Below are 15,249 nucleotides of genomic sequence, written 5' to 3'. Positions count from 1 at the left end.
TGGAATCTAATCGAGGGGTTTGGGGGGTTTATATATAGAAAAACAGATACCCGGGAGTGAGTTACAGACTGGAATCTATTCGAGGGGTTCGGGGGGTTTATATATAGAATAACAGATACCCGGGAGTGAGATAAAGACTGGAATCTAATCGAGGTGTTCGAGGGGTTTATATATAGAATAACAGATACCCGGGAGTGAGTTACAGACTGGAATCTAATCGAAGGGTTCGGGGGGTTTATATATAGAATAACAGATACCCGGGAGTGAGTTACTGGCTGGAATCTAATCGAGGGGTTCGGGGGGTTTATTTATAGAATAACAGATACCCGGGAGTGAATTACAGACTGGAATCTAATCGAGGGGTTCGGGGGGTTTATATATAGAATAACAGATACCCGGGAGTGAGTTACAGACTGCAATCTAATCAAGGTGTTCGGGGGGTTTATATATAGAATAACAGATACCCGGGAGTGAGTTATAGGCTGGAATCTAATCGAAGGGTTTGGGGGGCTTAAAAATAGAATAACAGATACCCGGGAGTGAGTGACAGGCTGGAATCTAATCGGTGGGTTCGGGGGGATTTATTTTTAGAATAACAGATACCCGGGAGTGAGTTACAGACTGGAATGTAATTGAGGGGTTCGGGGGGGTTTATATTTACAATAACAGATATCCGGGAGTGAGTTTCAGACTGGAATCTAATCGAGGGGTTTGGGGGGGTTTATATACAGAATAACAGATACCCCGGAGTGAGTTACAGACTGGAATCTAATTGAGGGGTTCGGGGATTTCTTTATAGAATAACAGATACCCGGGAGTGAGTTATAGACTGGAATCTAATCGAGGGGTTTGGGGGGTTTATATATAGAAAAACAGATACCCGGCAGTGAGTTACAGACTGGAATCTAATCGAGGGGTTTGGGGGGTTTATATATAGAAAAACAGATACCCGGGAGTGAGTCACAGACTGGAATCTATTCGAGGGGTTCGGGTGGTTTATATAAAGAATAACAGATACCCGGGAGTGAGTGACAGGCTGGAATCTAATCGAAGGTTTCGGGGGGTTCATATATAGAATAACAGATACCCGGGAGTGAGTTACAGACTGGAATCTAATCGAGGGGTTCAAGGAGTTTATATATAGAATAACAGATACCCGGGAGTGAGTTACTGGCTGGAATCTAATCGAGGGGTTCGGGGGGATTTATTTTTAGAATAACAGATACCTGGGAGTGAGTTACAGACTGGAATGTAATTGAGGGGTTCGGGGGGGTTTATATTTACAATAACAGATACCCGGGAGTGAGTTACAGGCTGGAATCTAATTGAGGGGTTCAGGGGGTTTATATATAGAATAACAGATACCCAGGTGTGAGTTCCAGGCTGGAATCTAATCGAGGGGTTCGGGGAGTTTATATATAGAATAACAGATGCCTGGGAGTGAGTTACAGACTGGAATCCAATCGAGGGGTTTGCGGGGGGTTTATATACAGAATAACAGATACCCGGGAGTGAGTTACAGGCTGGAATCTAATCGAAGGGTTCCGGGGTTTATATACAGAATAACAGATAGCCGGGATTGAGTTACAGACCGGAATCTAATCGAGGGGTTCAGGGGGTTTATAAAAAGAATAACAGATACCCGGGAGTGAGTTACAGACTGGAATCTAATCGAGGGGTTCGGGGGGTTTGTCTATAGAATAACAGATACCCGGGAGTGAGATAAAGACTGGAATCTAATCGAAGGGTTTGGGGGGTTTAAAAATAGAATAACAGATACCCGGGAGTGAGTGACAGGCTGGAATCTAATCGAGGGGTTCGGGGGGTTTAAAAATAGAATAACAGATACCCGGGAGTGAGTTACAGTCTGGAATCTAATCGAAGGGTTTGGGGGGTTTAAAAATAGAATAACAGATACCCGGGAGTGAGTTACAGACTGGAATCTAATCGAGGGGTTCGGGGGGTTTATATATAGAATAACAGGTACCCGGGAGTGAGTTACAGTCTGGAATCTAATCGAAGGGTTTGGGGGGTTTAAAAATAGAATAACAGATACCCGGGAGTGAGTGACAGACTGGAATCTAATCGAGGGGTTCGGGGGGTTTATATATAGAATAACAGATACCCGGGAGTGAGTTACAGACTGGAATCTAATCGAAGGGTTCGGGGGGATTTATTTTTAGAATAACAGATACCCGGGAGTGAGTTACTGGCTGAAATCTAATCGAGGGGTTCGGGGGGATTTATTTTTAGAATAACAGATACCCGGGAGTGAGTTACAGACTGGAATGTAATTGAGGGGTTCGGGGGGTTTATATATACAATAACAGATACCCGGGAGTGAGTTACATTCTGGAATCTAATCGAGGGGTTTGGGGGGTTTATATATAGAAAAACAGATACCTGGGAGTGAGTTACAGACTGGAATCTATTCGAGGGGTTCGGGGGGTTTATATATAGAATAACAGATACCCGGGAGTGAGTTCCAGACTGGAATCTAATCGAGGTGTTTGTGGGGTTTATATATAGAATAACAGATACCCGGGAGTGAGTTACAGACTGGAATCTAATCGAGGGATTCGGGGGGATTTATTTTTAGAATAACAGATACCCGGGAGTGAGTTACAGACTGGAATGTAATTGAGGTGTTCGGGGGGGTTTATATATAGAATAACAGATACCCGGGAGTGAGTTCCAGACTGGAATCTAATCGAGGTGTTTGTGGGGTTTATATATAGAATAACAGATACCCGGGAGTGAGTTCCAGACTGGAATCTAATCGAGGGGTTTGGGGGGGTTTATATACAGAATAACAGATACCCCGGAGTGAGTTACAGACTGGAATCTAATTGAGGGGTTCGGGGATTTCTTTATAGAATAACAGATACCCGGGAGTGAGTTATAGACTGGAATCTAATCGAGGGGTTCGGGGGGTTTATATATAGAATGACAGATTCCCAGGAGTGAGTTACAGATTGGAATCTAATTGAAGGTTTTGGGGGGTTTATGTATAGAATAACAGATACCCGGGAGTGAGTTACAGACTGGAATCTAATCGAGGGGTTCGGGTGGTTTATCTCTAGAATAACAGATACCCGGGAGTGAGTTACAGACTGGAATGTAATTGAGGGGTTTGGCGGGGTTTATATGTAGAATAACAGATACCCGGGAGTGAGTTACAGACTGGAATCGAATCGAGGGGTTCAGAGGGGTTTATATATAGAATGACAGATACCCGGGAGTGAGTTCCAGACTGGAATCTAATTGAAGGTTTCATGGAGTTTATATATCGAATAACAGATACCCGGGAGTGAGTTACAGACTGGAATCTAATCGAGGGGTTCGGGGGGTTTATATATAGAATAACAGATACCCGGGAGTGAGTTACAGGCTGGAATCTAATCGAGGGGTTCGGGGGGTTTATATATAGAATAACAGATACCCGGGAGTGAGTTACAGGCTGGAATCCAATCAAGGGGTTCGGGGGGTTTATGTACAGAATAACAGATACCCGGGAGTGAGTTACAGGCTGGAATCTAATCGAGGGGTTCGGGGGGTTTATATATAGAATAACAGATACCCGGGAGTGAGTTACAGACTGGAATCTAATCGAGGGGTTCGGGGGGTTTATATATAGAATAACAGATACCCGGGAGTGAGTTACAGGCTGGAATCTAATCGAGGGGTTCGGGGGGATTTATTTTTAGAATAACAGATACCCGGGAGTGAGTTACAGACTGGAATGTAATTGAGGGGTTCGGGGGGGTTTATTTTTAGAATAACAGATACGCGGGAGTGAGTTACAGACTGGAATCTAATCGAGGGGTTCGGTGGGAGGGTTATATATAGAATAACAGATACCCGGGAGTGAGTTACAGACTGGAATCTAATTGAAGGTTTCGGGGGGTTTATATATAGAATAACAGATACCCGGGAGTGAGTTACAGGCTGGAATCTCATCGAGGGGTTCGGGGGGTTTATATATAGAATAACAGATACCCGGGAGTGAGTTACAGACTGGAATCTAATCGAGGGGTTCGGGGGGTTTATATATAGAATAACAGATACCCGGGAGTGAGTTTCAGGCTGGAATCTAATCGAGGGGTTCGGGGGTTTCTCTATAGAATAACAGATACCCAGGAGTGAGTTACAGGCTGGAATCTAAATGAGGGGTTCGGGTGGTTTATATAAAGAATAACAGATACCCGGGAGTGAGTTACAGGCTGGAATCTAATCGAGGGGTTCGGGGGGTTTATATATAGAATAACAGATACCCAGGAGTGAGTTACAGGCTGGAATCTAAATGAGGGGTTCGGGTGGTTTATATAAAGAATAACAGATACCCGGGAGTGAGTTACAGGCTGGAATCTAATCGAGGGGTTCGGGTGGTTTATATATAGAATAACAGATACCCGGGAGTGAGTTGCAGGCTGGAATCTAATCGAGTGCTTCGGGGGGTTTATATAAAGAATAACAGATACCTGGGAGTGAGTTACAGACTGGAATCTGATCGAGGGGTTCGGTGGGTTTATATATAGAATAACAGATACCCGGGAGTGAGTTACAGGCTGGAATCTAATCGAGGGCTTCGGGGGATTTATACAGACAATAACAGATACCTGGAAGTGAGTTCCAGGCTGGAATTTAATCGAGGGGTTTGGGGATTTATGTCGAATATCTCGGGGTTGGCGGTATCATTAGCATGGATTGAGGATTGGTTGAGGGACAGAAAACAGAGAGTTGGAATAAACGGGTCATTTTCAGGTTGGCAGATTGTAACCAGTGGGGTGCCGTGAGGATCAGTGCTTGGGCCTCAGCTATTTCTCTATTAATCTATATTAATGAAGGGATCGAGTGTAATTTTTAAATGATAAGAAACCATTAAATTCAGAGAGATTTGGATGTCCCAAGAAACACAAAAACTTAACATGCAAGCAATTAGGAAAGCAAATGGAATATTGGCCTTTATCACAAGGGTGCTGGAGTACAAGAGTAAGGAAGTCTTCCTGCAATTGTACAGAGTTTTGGTGAGACCTCACCTGGAGTACTGTGTACAGTTTTCGTCTCCTTATCCCATTGAAGCATATAAGATTATGAAGGGGCTTGACAGGGTAGATGCTGAGAGGATGTTTCCCATGACTGGAGAGTCTAGAACTCGGGGGCATGGTCTCAGGATAATGGGTCGGCCATTCAAGACTGAGATGAGGAGAAATTTTTTCACTCAGTGAATCTTGGTGTTGTAAAATTGTTTACAATTGTCAACCCCAGTCCATCACCGGCATCTCCACATCAGAATCTTTGGAATTCTCTACCCCAGAGGGCTGTGGATGCTCAGTCGTGAGTATATTCAAGGTTGTGATCAATGGATTTTTGGACTCTCAGCGAATCAAGGGATATGGGGATCGGGCGGGAAAGTGGAGTTGAGGTCGAAGATCTGCCATGATCTGATTGAATGGCGGAGCAGGCTCGAGGGGCCGTATGGCCTATTCCTGCTCCTATTTCTTATGTTAACAGGTCCCCACGAGTGAGTTACTGGCTGGAATCTAATAAACACAGGAAATCAAAAGGGAAATGCCTGGGTATTAAAGGGCAGAATATAGGAAATGAAACTGGGAACCAGTCAATGATTAAATCGAAAATCAGCATCGGCAGAAACACAAAGCGAGCCTCCACGTTTATTAAATCTGTGAGGAAGGGTTGAAGTGTCATGGTACTAATAAGGGAAAGATTTGCGTGTCAAAATAACGGTGAGGTTAATGGCGCTCGCCGTTATTTATGCACAAATCTCGGGCAACGTCAGGTGAAGGGCAGACGCGTGGTTAAACGTGGAAATCCAGAAGTTGCAGTCCGAGATGCGCTGCTCTGCCATTAGCTTCGCGAAAACGGCATCTCACCGTCTGCCTCACTGTTGAAATGCACTGAACGATGTGAAGTTGCTGTATTTGTGCAGTAGATACAAACTAAACTCACCACAGAAAGTTAAGTCTTGATAAGCGTTAATTACTGCCATTCAACCTCACTGATGCTGTAAATTAACTATTACAAGCAGGGAGTCTCATTCCTTCAGGTCTTATTTGTTGTTGGAGATTATTGAAAAAAATTAAATTAAATTTTTAAAAACATTTTTTTTCTGTCGCTTTTTCCTCTCTCTCTCTTAATACAATCTTTCTTCCCCTCTCTTTATGTCTCTCTCTGGCAGTCCCTCAAGGTTGAGGATGACTTGCTTCCACTCTGGGAGAGGAAGATGCCTGTGTGTGGATTCTTTGAATGTGGAGTGGCCGTTGCACACCGACCATCACCCGGTCCCAGCGGATCAAGGTCTTGGTCCAATGGCAGGAAAATCCGAGACGATTGGAGAGCAGGCTCTGCTGTAGGACGAGGATTTCTTCAGTACTGCACTGGGAGTGTCAGCCAATATTTTTTTGTGCTCAAGTCCCTGGAATGGGGCTCGAACCCATGACCTTCCGACTCAGAGGCGAGACTGTGTCCCATGACCTTCTGATTTGACGATGGCCAGAAATTGCTTAAAATAGAACAAGCAGCTCATCAGCACTCTCTGTTTTTAGTGGTGAAATTGAAGGGTAAGATCCAGCGTTCACACACGTAGAGTGAAACAGGGAAATCCAGAACTCGCTCCTCCTTGTTCACCAGCGATATGACAGCTTCGAATTAAAGGGAAATCGCCAGCTGGAATCAGTGAAAACAAGGGACCGGGGCCAACTTACTCAACTACCCAGCTGAAAGTAACTAAGAACATAAGAAATAAGGGCAGGAGTAGGCAGCTCCCACCGTGGTCAGTTTGCCCATCCTCCCTGTAGTCTTTGTTCTCATCCATACAGGTAGCCAGAACTCTGGCCCATTGACCTGACGTCTTAGCCCCACTGAGGTGTGACAGGTGCTTGCACTGCGCAATGAGTTTTGTAGCGAAGACATCAACAGGTTTCGCTTGTAGCAACTGTGCCTGGGCAGTCTTTACAGAATCGTTGTTATCTTTCATCTCGGGCAGCAAGATACTGACTTGTGTATCTTCATGTAAACAATCTTACAACACCGGGTTATAGTCCAACAATTTTATTTGAAAATCACACCGGGTTATAGTCCAACAATTTTATTTGAAAATCACAATGGACATTCACCTGACGAAGGAGGAAGCCTCCGAAAGCTTGTGATTTTCAAATAAAATTGTTGGACTATAACCTGGTGTTGTAAGATTGTTTACATTTGTCAACCCCAGTCCATCACCGGCATCTCCACATCTTGTGTATCTTCAGGTAGAGGGACCTTGGCGAACAACTTCATTAACATGGTCTGGTGCACTCTGGTAATGACATGTCAGCTGGACAAGGTCAAAGACTGAGGCTCTTCCATCACTGCATCCTGGGTCCCCATACCTGCCTGACTCTCAGTCACATCCTCCTGTCCCTGACCACTGACCAAATCTAAACTACTACCTAACCTAAGGGGTGTGACTGTCTCCTGGCTCAAATTGTCCAGGTAACTCTCCCCCTCCCTGATGCATCGTAATGTCTGCACCTCGGACTCCAGCTCAACAACTCTGAGCCGAAGTTCCTCCAGTTGCAGACACTTACTGCAGATGTGTTTCTCGGGATCTCGCTGCTCTCCACAAACTCCCACATGTTGCAGTTACAACACATCACCTGTCCTGACATCTCTCTCTAACCTTGTTTTATTTATTTACTTAAAATTTTTATGTAATTAATTCAGGTTTACTTTTAGTTATTTTTTAAACTGGTTAGTTTATCCAGTTAAGTTATTAATTTAATAAAGTATTAGAAAGTTGGAGGTTCCTAGATTAAACCTCCCCGAACTCACAGAGCAAAAAATGTATCACTGACCAACCAGTCAGCAACCTGCTGTCCTCTGATGTCACTCTTTCGAACTTCTACCTGTTTTTGAGTTGGTCTCAACTTTATATCCCCCACTCTGCCCTCGGTCACTGCTCCCTCTCCTTTATATCCCCACTCTGCCCTCGGTCACTGCTCCCTCTCCTTTATATCCCCACTCTGCCCTCGGTCACTGCTCCCTCTCCTTTATATCCCCACTCTGCCCTCGGTCACTGCTCCCTCTCCATTATATCCCCACTCTGCTCTCGGTCACTGCTCCCTCTCCTTTATATCCCCACTCTGCTCTCGGTCACTGCTCCCTCTCCTTTATATCCCCACCCTGCTCTCGGTCACTGCTCCCTCTCCTTTATATCCCCACTCTGCTCTCGGTCACTGCTCCCTCTCCTTTACATCCCCACTCTGCCCTCGGTCACTGCTCCCTCTCCTTTACATCCCCACTCTGCCCTCGGTCACTGCTCCCTCTCCTTTATATCCCCACTCTGCCCTCGGTCACTGCTCCCTCTCCTTTATATCCCCACTCTGCCCTCGGTCACTGGTCCCTCTCCTTTATATCCCCACTCTGCTCTCGGTCACTGCTCCCTCTCCTTTATATCCCCACTCTGCCCTCGGTCACTGCTCCCTCTCCTTTATATCCCCACGCTGCCCTCGGTCACTGCTCCCTCTCCTTTATATCCCCACTCTGCTCTCGGTCACTGCTCCCTCTCCTTTATATCCCCACTCTGCCCTCGGTCACTGCTCCCTCTCCTTTATATCCCCACTCTGCCCTCGGTCACTGCTCCCTCTCCTTTATATCCCCACTCTGCCCTCGGTCACTGCTCCCTCTCCTTTATATCCCCACTCTGCCCTCGGTCACTGCTCCCTCTCCTTTATATCCCCACTCTGCCCTCGGTCACTGCTCCCTCTCCTTTATATCCCCACTCTGCTCTCGGTCACTGCTCCCTCTCCTTTATATCCCCGCCCTGCTCTCGGTCACTGCTCCCTCTCCTTTATATCCCCACGCTGCCCTCGGTCACTGCTCCCTCTCCTTTATATCCCCACTCTGCCCTCGGTCACTGCTCCCTCTCCTTTATATCCCCACGCTGCCCTCGGTCACTGCTCCCTCTCCTTTATATCCCCACTCTGCCCTCGGTCACTGCTCCCTCTCCTTTATATCCCCACTCTGCCCTCGGTCACTGCTCCCTCTCCTTTATATCCCCACTCTGCCCTCGGTCACTGCTCCCTCTCCTTTATATCCCCACTCTGCTCTCGGTCACTGCTCCCTCTCCTTTATATCCCCACTCTGCCCTCGGTCACTGCTCCCTCTCCTTTATATCCCCACTCTGCCCTCCGTCACTGCTCCCTCTCCTTTATATCCCCACTCTGCCCTCGGTCACTGCTCCCTCTCCTTTATATCCCCACTCTGCTCTCGGTCACTGCTCCCTCTCCTTTATATCCCCGCTCTGCTCTCAGTCACTGCTCCCTCTCCTTTATATCCCCACTCTGCCCTCGTTCACTGCTCCCTCTCCTTTATATCCCCACGCTGCCCTCGGTCACTGCTCCCTCTCCTTTATATCCCCACTCTGCCCTCGGTCACTGCTCCCTCTCCTTTATATCCCCACTCTGCCCTCGGTCACTGCTCCCTCTCCTTTATATCCCCACACTGCCCTCGGTCACTGCTCCCTCTCCTTTATATCCCCACGCTGCCCTCGGTCACTGCTCCCTCTCCTTTATATCCCCACTCTGCCCTCGGTCACTGCTCCCTCCCCTTTATATCCCCACTCTGCCCTCGGTCACTGCTCCCTCTCCTTTATATCCCCACTCTGCCCTCGGTCACTGCTCCCTCTCCTTTATATCCCCACTCTGCCCTCGGTCACTGCTCCCTCTCCTTTATATCCCCACTCTGCCCTCGGTCACTGCTCCCTCTCCTTTATATCCCCACTCTGCCCTCGGTCACTGCTCCCTCTCCTTTATATCCCCCACTCTGCCCTCGGTCACTGCTCCCTCTCCTTTATATCCCCCACTCTGCCCTCGGTCACTGGTCCCTCTCCTTTATATCCCCGCCCTGCCCTCGGTCACTGCTCCCTCTCCTTTATATCCCCACTCTGCTCTCGGTCACTGGTCCCTCTCCTTTATATCCCCGCCCTGCTCTCAGTCACTGCTCCCTCTCCTTTATATCCCCCACTCTGCTCTCGGTCACTGCTCCCTCTCCTTTATATCCCCCACTCTGCTCTCGGTCACTGCTCCCTCTCCTTTATATCCTCCACTCTGCTCTCGGTCACTGCTCCCTCTCCTTTATATCCCCACCCTGCTCTCGGTCACTGCTCCCTCTCCTTTATATCCCCGCCCTGCCCTCGGTCACTGGTCCCTCTCCTTTATATCCCCGCCCTGCCCTCGGTCACTGCTCACTCTCCTTTATATCCCCACCCTGCCCTCGGTCACTGGTCCCTCTCCTTTATATCCCCACTCTGCTCTCGGTCACTGGTCTCTCTCCTTTATATCCCCACCCTGCTCTCGGTCACTGCTCCCTCTCCTTTATATCCCCACTCTGCCCTCGGTCACTGCTCCCTCTCCATTATATCCCCCACCCTGCTCTCGGTCACTGCTCCCTCTCCATTATATCCCCCACTCTGCTCTCGGTCACTGCTCCCTCTCCTTTATATCCCCGCCCTGCTCTCGGTCACTGCTCCCTCTCCTTTATATCCCCGCCCTGCTCTCGGTCACTGCCCCCTCTCCTTTATATCCCCGCCCTGCTCTCGGTCACTGCCCCCTCTCCTTTATATCCCCACCCTGCTCTCGGTCACTGCTCCCTCTCCTTTATATCCCCACTCTGCCCTCGGTCACTGCTCCCTCTCCTTTATATTCCCACCCTGCTCTCGGTCACTGGTCCCTCTCCTTTATATCCCCGCCCTGCTCTCGGTCACTGCTCCCTCTCCTTTATATCCTCGCCCTGCCCTCGGTCACTGCTCCCTCTCCTTCATATCCCCACCCTGCCCTCGGTCACTGCCCCCTCTCCTTTATATCCCCGCCCTGCTCTCGGTCACTGCCCCCTCTCCTTTATATCCCCACCCTGCTCTCGGTCACTGCTCCCTCTCCTTTATATCCCCACTCTGCCCTCGGTCACTGCTCCCTCTCCTTTATATTCCCACCCTGCTCTCGGTCACTGGTCCCTCTCCTTTATATCCCCGCCCTGCTCTCGGTCACTGCTCCCTCTCCTTTATATCCTCGCCCTGCCCTCGGTCACTGCTCCCTCTCCTTCATATCCCCACCCTGCCCTCGGTCACTGCTCCCTCTCCTTTATATCCCCGCCCTGCTCTCGGTCACTGGTCCCTCTCCTTTATATCCCCACTCTGCTCTCGGTCACTGGTCCCTCTCCTTTATATCCCCACTCTGCCCTCGGTCACTGCTCCCTCTCCTTTATATCCCCGTCCTGCTCTCGGTCACTGCTCCCTCTCCTTTATATCCCCGTCCTGCTCTCGGTCACTGCTCCCTCTCCTTTATATCCCCACCCTGCTCTCAGTCACTCCTCCCTCTCCTTTATATCCCCACTCTGCTCTCGGTCACTGGTCCCTCTCCTTTATATCCCCACCCTGCTCTCGGTCACTGCTCCCTCTCCTTTATATCCCCCACTCTGCTCTCGGTCACTGCTCCCTCTCCTTTATATCCCCCACTCTGCTCTCGGTCACTGCTCCCTCTCCTTTATATTCCCACCCTGCTCTCGGTCACTGGTCCCTCTCCTTTATATCCCCGCCCTGCTCTCTGTCACTGGTCCCTCTCCTTTATATCCCCCACCCTGCTCTCGGTCACTGCTCCCTCTCCTTTATATCCCCACTCTGCCCTCGGTCACTGGTCCCTCTCCTTTATATCCCCACTCTGCCCTCGGTCACTGGTCCCTCTCCTTTATATCCCCACTCTGCCCTCGGTCACTGGTCCCTCTCCTTTATATCCCCGCCCTGCCCTCGGTCACTGGTCCCTCTCCTTTATATCCCCGCCCTGCCCTCGGTCACTGGTCCCTCTCCTTTATATCCCCGCCCTGCTCTCGGTCACTGGTCCCTCTCCTTTATATCCCCGCCCTGCCCTCGGTCACTGGTCCCTCTCCTTTATATCCCCGCCCTGCCCTCGGTCACTGGTCCCTCTCCTTTATATCCCCACTCTGCTCTCGGTCACTGCTCCCTCTCCTTTATATCAGGACTCGGCCAGCTCGGTCAGTAGTGGTGCTACCGAGCCACTCTTGGTGTTGGACATTGAAGTCCCCCACCCAGAGTACATTCTGTGCCCTTGCTACCCTCAGTGCCTCCTCCAAATGGTGTTCAACATGGAGGAGGACTGATTCATCAGCTGAGGGAGGACGGTAGGTGGTCATCAGCAGGAGGTTTCCTTGCCCATGATTGAACTGATGCCATGAGATTTCAGAGGTGGGGATATAAAGGTTACGGTAAGGTTGTGGTCATGTTACTGGAACTAGTAATCCCGAGTCATAAATTCAAATCTTTTTATGGTCGCTGGGGAATTTAAATTCAATTAATTAAATAAAAAATCTGGAATAAAAAGGAACTAATCTCAGTTATGGTGGCCATGAAACTACTGGATTGTTGTAACAACCCAACAGATTCGACCTGCTATTCTTACCCGGTCCGTCCTCTCTGTGACTCCACACCTGCAGCAATGTGGTCAATTCTTAATCACCCTCTGAAATGGTCTAGCAAGCAACTCAGTTGTAATATCTCAGCTACAAAAAGTCATAATAAGAATAAAACTGGATTGGACACTGGACTCTGTAGTCCTGCCACATCCAGTTGTGAATGGTGATGAACAATTAATGGGAGGAGGAGGCTTTGTTAACATCCCCATCCTCAATGATGGTCGAGTGCAGCACGTGAGTGCAAAAGGCTGAAGCTGTTTGCAACCATCTTCAGCCAGAAATGCCGATTGGATGGTCCATCTTGGCACTTCTGTTAGAGGTTCACTCTTGCTCTTTCCCAACCTCTGTGCTTTTGTAAAGATCCTTGCACTATCCCTATCTGACACACCCTCGTTACAATTAGTTCATCAACTTCCAACCACAATAATTAACATCGAGCCAACAACCTCGTGTCGCCAAAAACAGGTACGGGTAAAAATACCAGGTCTAAACTAAGTTTTACCAGCGCAGAGAGTCTTAATGATTGTCTAATAACTAAAAACTCATGTTTAAAAGCGTGGACTCTCATTACTCCTGATTTTAATAGTTTTTGGTCATTAAAAAAAAATTAATTGAAAAAAAAATGTTTTTACTTTTTCTTTCTGTCTCTTTTATTTAATTCAATTATTTCTTACCCTCTTTTTTTCTCTTTCTACAGCTGTTTTTACAAATGATTTCAGTGTTGTCCCTTTCACTTCCTGGATTTTACGTTCTAGCTCGCAGAAGCTCTTTGCAGCTTGATCAAAATGCTGCAATCGGAGTGTTCGAGGGGAGAGATCGATCCTCTCACTTCTCCCATGGCTGCAGCTAATGCTGGGCTCCTCTCCACTTCCGACTGGGGGAGGTGCACCCAGTAAAGACTGTGGTAAGTTCGTGGGTCAGTATAAATGTATGGAGTGGGAGCAGTGTTGGTTCACCACTCCCAGCAATCTCTGGGCCACTGAATTCACTGTTCTCACTTACACTTCCTCGTTCCGACTCTGTGCTGTTCATTTAACGATCTTTCAATCTGATTGGTGAAGGAGATACCCAGTTGCTTGTCCTGTTCACGCAGATCCCAGATGCCCTGTAGAGGGCACTGTGCTGTTTCCATCTCCCATTTCCAGCGACTTGCAGCACAAAATCTCATGGAGATTAAACGAGCAAGGGCGAACCTAACTAAGAGCGGGCATCGCTCGGTCACCGGCTCCCGCAAAATTTGGACTTGAAAAGAGAAAGGGGAATCACGACTGAATGGTCTCCATTGGGTGAGAGGGATATTTGGTAAATGCGGCTGCAGTTTTCGGGTTTGGTGTAATTTGATAGAGAGCAGTAATCTAACCTTTAGTAGGGTGGCAATGTACTTCTTGATGAATTGTTGCTGCCCATAACACAGGTAGCTGTGAGTGTAGACATTGTAATCATAACCGTACAGTTTCAAACCCATCTCCGCTGGCGTATGGTTACTGGCTGGTGTCGGGGTGAAGGTAATTTGGGTGGATGAGCCTCCGAGATCCAGGGCTCCCTGGATTTGGGCCGATTCTGGGTGCAGCCAGTTCCCATCCCAGGAATACTGCAACAAAGGAAAGGGAGCATCAGTTCTCGGGAACATTTTACAGCCAGTTTCGGAGTGAATTTCATTCAATGATCGAGCCCCAATCCTGCTCTGGGTCTTGTTATTTTCTCCAGGATATTCCAATTTTTACTGAATTTTCCACATTCTTTTTCAGATTTTTATCTCCTGAATGTTACCAACTTTTAGGATTGACCAAAGTGGAACAGGGGAGGGTGTGACGGGGGAGGGTGTGACGGGGAGAATGTGACAGGGGAACATGTGACAGGGGAGTGTGGGACAGGGGGAGGGTGTGACGGGGGAGGGTGTGACGGGGAGAATGTGACAGGGGAACATGTGACAGGGGAGTGTGGGACAGGGGGAGGGTGTGACGGGGGGAGTGTGGGACAGGGGGAGTGTGGGGACAGGGGGAGTGTGGGGACAGGGGGAGTGTAATTATGTACTATGTATATCCACTGGGAATGATATACGAGGATATGTAAATTGGGTATGGTATACAGGGATATGTAAATTGGGTGTGGTATACAGGGATATGTAAATTGGGAATGATATACAGGGATATGTAAATTGGGAATGATATACAGGGATATGGAAATTGGGTGTGGTATACAGGGATATGTAAATTGGGAATGATACAGGAGCCAGAGGTGAGATGAGGAAACATGTTTTCTATGCAGCGAGTTGTTATGATCTGGAATGCGCTGAAAGGGCGGAGGAAGCAGATTCAATAGTAACTTTCAAAAGGGAATTGGATAAATACTTGAATGGAAAAAAATTACAGGGCCATGGGGAAAGAGCAGGGGAGTGGGACTAATTGGATAGCTCTTTTGAAGGGGCGGCACAGGCACGATGGGCTGAATGGCCTCGTCCTATGCTGCTCCTGCTATGATACAATGGTACGTCCACTGGGAATGATATACAAGGGTATGTGGCTAACTAGAGAAGCTAAGGATAGTATTAGATTAAAAGAAGAGGCTTACAAAAAGAGTAGTAAGCCTGAGAATTGAGAAGGTTTTAGAAAGCAGCAAAGAATGACCCAGAAATTGATAGAGGGAGAAAATTGAATATTGAGAGTAAACTTGCAAGAAATATAAAAACAGATTGTAGGAGCTTCTACAAGTATGTAAAAAGGAAGAGAGTAGTGAAAGTAAACATTGGTCCCTTAGAGGCTGAGA

General features: G+C 48.1%; 1 protein-coding gene across 1 annotated transcript in view; it reads right to left on the bottom strand.

Moving 5' to 3' along the window:
* The window catches only part of LOC137308830 (ectonucleoside triphosphate diphosphohydrolase 8-like), a gene marked incomplete at its 5' end in the record, with an annotated part of 80,795 nt that overhangs the window by 38,023 nt on the left and 27,523 nt on the right, over positions 1-15,249 (bottom strand). Inside the window, one exon of the mRNA XM_067977290.1 lies at positions 13,844-14,074. Within this exon, the coding sequence (XP_067833391.1) occupies positions 13,844-14,074 (231 nt within the window). The remainder of the gene's footprint in view (positions 1-13,843; positions 14,075-15,249) is intronic.

This window comes from Heptranchias perlo, unplaced genomic scaffold (genome assembly GCF_035084215.1).
Source record: "Heptranchias perlo isolate sHepPer1 unplaced genomic scaffold, sHepPer1.hap1 HAP1_SCAFFOLD_140, whole genome shotgun sequence".
NCBI classification, from domain to species: Eukaryota; Metazoa; Chordata; class Chondrichthyes; order Hexanchiformes; family Hexanchidae; genus Heptranchias; species Heptranchias perlo.
This window is presented reverse-complemented; position numbering and strand designations above follow the sequence as displayed.